Source organism: Sardina pilchardus, chromosome 7 (assembly GCF_963854185.1).
Source record: "Sardina pilchardus chromosome 7, fSarPil1.1, whole genome shotgun sequence".
NCBI classification, from domain to species: domain Eukaryota; kingdom Metazoa; phylum Chordata; class Actinopteri; order Clupeiformes; family Clupeidae; genus Sardina; species Sardina pilchardus.
Window position 1 is genome coordinate 19,334,132 of NC_085000.1, and position 5,000 is coordinate 19,339,131.

General features: G+C 49.8%; 1 protein-coding gene across 1 annotated transcript in view; it reads right to left on the reverse strand.

Moving 5' to 3' along the window:
• Positions 1 to 5,000, reverse strand: part of sema3b (sema domain, immunoglobulin domain (Ig), short basic domain, secreted, (semaphorin) 3B) — a 38,014-nt gene that overhangs the window by 16,296 nt on the left and 16,718 nt on the right. The window contains exons 2-3 of the mRNA XM_062541098.1: positions 3,040 to 3,312; positions 2,555 to 2,712 (exon numbers count right to left, since the gene is read on the reverse strand). Of these exons, the coding sequence (XP_062397082.1) occupies positions 2,555 to 2,712; positions 3,040 to 3,208 (327 nt within the window). The 5' untranslated portion in view covers positions 3,209 to 3,312. The remainder of the gene's footprint in view (positions 1 to 2,554; positions 2,713 to 3,039; positions 3,313 to 5,000) is intronic.

Genomic DNA, 5,000 nt, shown 5'->3' on the forward strand with positions numbered 1-5,000 from the left:
ACTGACCCCCCCTGGCCACCTTAATCCCCACTCAGAGAGCAGCCCTGACCGCACACCACACCACTCATCCCACAGTCAGAGGTAGAAAACTCCAGCTTTAGAGAGTAAAAGTCTGATCACGGTTGCCTCTCAATCGTCTTTTATACAGTACATCCTCCCTTCCTTCCTCGTCCTCGTCCTCACTGTTCTACAGTACATAAAGAATGATGGGGCGGCAACAAACCAGTGCTAGCTAAAGATCAGTGGGAACGAGCCTGGAGGACCGAGCATCGAGGATCGAGGAGAGGCACCCCATGTATTGGTTCTACCTGAGCACAGGTGATCTCATCAATTAGCTTCTACCTAGCTGAAGAGGTGTGCTAATTAGAGAGCAGCCCTAACCGCCCGCACGCACACTCATCCCACAGCGCACTCACTAGCCCCCATGTGATCTGACCATAGACACGAAAAGACATGAGGCTCATTCGACTTCACGACTATTTCTGACATTTTGATACGTTTCCAACCACGACGTACTGTATGTACAATTTCGGTCTGAAAGAAGGTCAGAAAAAGTCTCGTCTGCAGGCGTCTTGAGACGGCTACATGAAGTCGAATGAGCCTATGGACAGAGACATCACGTCGTAGATGATGACTCTGTTTTCCTGTTGGGCCGCTAGTCTTTCTGCGCAGGCTCAGAGGACATAGGTGTGATGTACTGTAGGCACGTAAGTCTGACCATGTCTGACCGAGCTCTACAGTATATGGGGTGCCTCTCAACTTCTCTCCTCAATCCTCGATGCTCGATCCTCCAGGCTTGTTTCCACTGATCGATAACCAGCACTGGATAGACTATCTCATTGTTGCCGCCCCATCATTCTTTATGTGAATCAGTGAGGACGAGGAACGAGGAAGGAAGGAAGGATGTATAAAAGACTAAATGAGAGGCACCCTACTGTATGTGCTACAGCCTTGTGTCCGTTCTCACACAGGTGGAGATAACACTCACAGTGCTCATGGTGTATGAATGATGATCAATATTTTATAACGGTCACAGTCTGGCTCGTCCCAGACACCCGGCCGTTCCACGTGTTACCTAGAGACTGTGTGTGTGTGTGCAGGGTATGTGTGTGTGTGTGTGTGTGTGTGTGTGTGTGTGTGTGTGTGTGTGTGTGTGTGTGTATGTGTGTGTGTGTGTGTGTGTGTGTGTGTGTGTGTGTGTGTGTGTGTGTGTGTGTGTGTGTGTGTGTGTGTGTGCGTGTGTGTGTGTGTGTGTGTGCATGTGTGCAGGGTGTGTGTGTGTGTGTGTGTGTGTGTGTGTGTGTGTGTGTATGTATGTGTGTGTGACGTGTCCTCTGCCTCAGCCTTGGTGTGCACTGGCCTGCCGCCTACGCTCCCGCGGTTGTCCAATGACGGGTCTTGCCCAATGGTCCATTTCAGACTAAACACCAGACTGGCACTCTGTCATCATTTAGGGAGGAAGGGCAGCGCTGAGTGCTGATTTGCTCATCCGTTATCCCTTATACAGTGAGCAAGAGCAGGTCTAGGACACACACCTCTCTGGCTCCGCAACACCCTCTGCAGCACTCCACACTCCACACACACACACAGCAACTCGTCTTTTTTAACGGAGACGAGCTGAGTGCTCTATCAGTCACACACACACTGCATGCTCCACACACTGCACCACAGTGCACACACACACACACACACACACACACACACTCTGCACCAATCAGCAAGGCTACAATAAAGCAGGACAAGTCTATCCATCTCAAGCATATAGATAGAGAATCAACTGGATGAAGCAAGGTGTAGCCATTTTTAGAGTGAGATCAGGCTGTGAGATGATGAGTGTCATTTGGTGCGCAGCTAATTGGTCATAAGAGTGTCCTTGGTGAGAATTATGGCCAATGCCCAATCGCCCATCCATGAGCTATTAAGCAGCGGACAGTATGAGGACGGTACGGGGCGATGACCGGCTGGATGGATGGATGGATGTTGGGTGGAGGTCAGGCTGGGTGGATATTGGGAGGGTGTTGTGAGAGGGTGGTGGTGGATGTTGGGTGGAGGGTGTTGTGAGAGGGAGGTGGTGGATGTTGGGTGGAGGGTGTTGTGAGAGGGAGGTGGTGTTGGGTGGAGGGTGTTGTGAGAGGGAGGTGGTGGATATTGGGTGGAAGGTGTTGTGAGAGGGAGGTGGTGGATGTTGGGTGGGTGTTGTGAGAGGGAGGTGGACGTCAGGCTGGGTGGATGTTGGGTGGAGAGTGTTGTGAGAGGGAGGTGGTGGATGTTGGGTGGAAGGTGTTGTGAGAGGGAGGTGGTGGATGTTGGGTGGGTGTTGTGAGAGGGAGGTGGACGTCAGGCTGGGTGGATGTTGGGTGGAGAGTGTTGTGAGAGGGAGGTGGTGGATGTTGGGAGGGTGTTGGGAGAGGGAGGTGGTGGATGTTGGGTGGGTGTTGTGAGAGGGAGGTGGACGTCAGGCTGGGTGGATGTTGGGTGGAGAGTGTTGGGAGAGGGAGGTGGTGGATGTTGGGAGGGTGTTGGGAGAGGGAGGTGGTGGTGCTCAGGCTGCTACCTTGTGCTCCTGCTTGCTGATGTTCTCCAGGCTGAGGGAGAGCAGGAAGTTGCGCGCTCCTACAAACAGACGCCCGCGCTCCTCGTCCAATAGCAGCGTCCCAAAGCAGCAGGAACGGTCAAGGTCGTACCGCCGCACTCCGCTCAGCTGCTGGAGATCTACACACACACACACACACACACACACACACGTATACACATATACATACATACACACACACACACACACACACACACACACACACACACACACGTATACACATATACATACATACATACACACACACACACACACACACACACACACACACACACACACGTATACACATATACATACATACATACACACACACACACACACACACACACACACACACACACACACGTATACACATATACATACACATGTTAAGCTAATTCTCACTTTCACGGTTATTTTGGTAGCATGCTGACGTGTGTGTTGCGTGTGCTCGTACAGTACAGTACCTCTGTAGGAGAGCTTCATGCGTGGAGACGAGGCTGAGGTGGAGGTGGAGGTGGAGGTGGAGGGCTGCGATGAAGAGGACGCCTGCACCAGCAGCAGAGATCCGAACGCCATCATCATCATCACCGTGCTCATCATCATCATGAGCATCATCATCATGACGGTCATCATCTTGAACGCGTCCGGTCCGGTCACGGCCCCGAGCTGGCTGTCCGTCCCCCCGATGTCTCCTCAGCTACGGCGTTCACACAAGAGCACTACCAAGTACTGGGACCCTGTGGAGGCAAAATAATACCCGTTTTACTACATGAACAACACATAAATAAACCACCCACACACACACACACACACACACACACACACACACACACACACACACACACACACATATACATACACACACACATACCGTACATACATACAGTACACACACATACTGTACATGCATAGTGCACAACCACACATGCAGGATTCTCTAAATTTGACACTGAGATTTTGCCTCAACTTCTGTGCTGTATTCTCCTGTGCTCTCCTCTCCTACCTGCTGTCTCCAGTTCCCTCCGGCCTTTTCCATTTCTGTCATCTGATGCATGTGTGTATGTGTGTGTGTGTGTGTGTGTGTGTGTGTGCGCATCCTCTCATATTACTGGCGTAACTCCAGACACACACTATACACATGGGGCCACCATCAGCTTTGTACACTGGCCTGGTGCCATGCCCGTGTGTGTGTGTGTGTGTGTGTGTGTGTGTGTGTGTGTGTGTTTGCCTGTGCGTAACCGAGAGGGATGGAGCGTTTGTATATGCATTCAGCCTGATTACTCCCGTGGTATGAGAGTGGCCAATCCACTTTCACTGTGGTTCCATTCCCCCCCCCCACACACACACACACACACATACACCCACACATACATGCGCACACATACACAGAGACACGCCTGTCAATACGACCTGCGAGACCCAACAACCCCAACAATACGGCCATTGAGCGGTGCTGTCCTCCCCCATTGACCCCCCCCCACCCCCACCCCCAACTCTCCATCTGTGCCACGGCCCCAGCGTTTTGCACCCCCCCCCCCCCCCCCCCCTCTCCTGCGGAAAGACTCCGATCTGTGGATGTGGACATCCATACGGCATACGAACAAGACACTGCTGTTCATTCTTCCCTTTTTATTTCATAAAATCAACTCTCAACTCTTAGTATTTTTTCATGCTGTAACATGAAAATAATTTGCCGAAAGATTTGGATTTAGAAAAATTAAAAGCCATAATTAAATTCTGAAAAGTCATTCTCACTGTTTATGTCAGCATACTGAGGCAAGCCAAATGAAGCCACTTTATTAATGATTAATGATCTACTTTATCCATATTAATAAAGTGATGAAGCGAAGGAGTAGTAAGCATTGAGTGCACTCCACACCCAGATGATATTACACACACACACACACACACACACACACACACATACACACACACACACACAACACACACTCACAGAGAGAGAAAACCCTCTAGTACAGTGAGATAAGAACACATGACTGACTTGTAGTGCTCTGAGGAGGACGACAAGAAATAAACCTGGACTCTGCAATAACCCCTCGCTTCTACGTCACAAAAAGATCTGACTGATTATTAAACCCTGCACTTTATTTAAGGAATAAAACTGGACCATTTAACAATTTACCATTTTATAAGATTTGCTTTTATCAGGTCATTAGTTTTGGTCATTTTGATGATCACAAATGATTTTTTCTGTCCTTCATCGATGAAAAATGCATTTGTGATTCCCAGCAGCAATCCAGGATCTACACTATGCACTTGTGCACTCCAGAATCTACACTATGCACTTGTGCACTGCAGGATTTACACTATGCACTTGTGTGCTCCAGAATCTGCACTATGCACTTGTGTGCTCCAGAATCTGCACTATGCACTTGTGCACTGCAGGATCTACACTATGCACTTG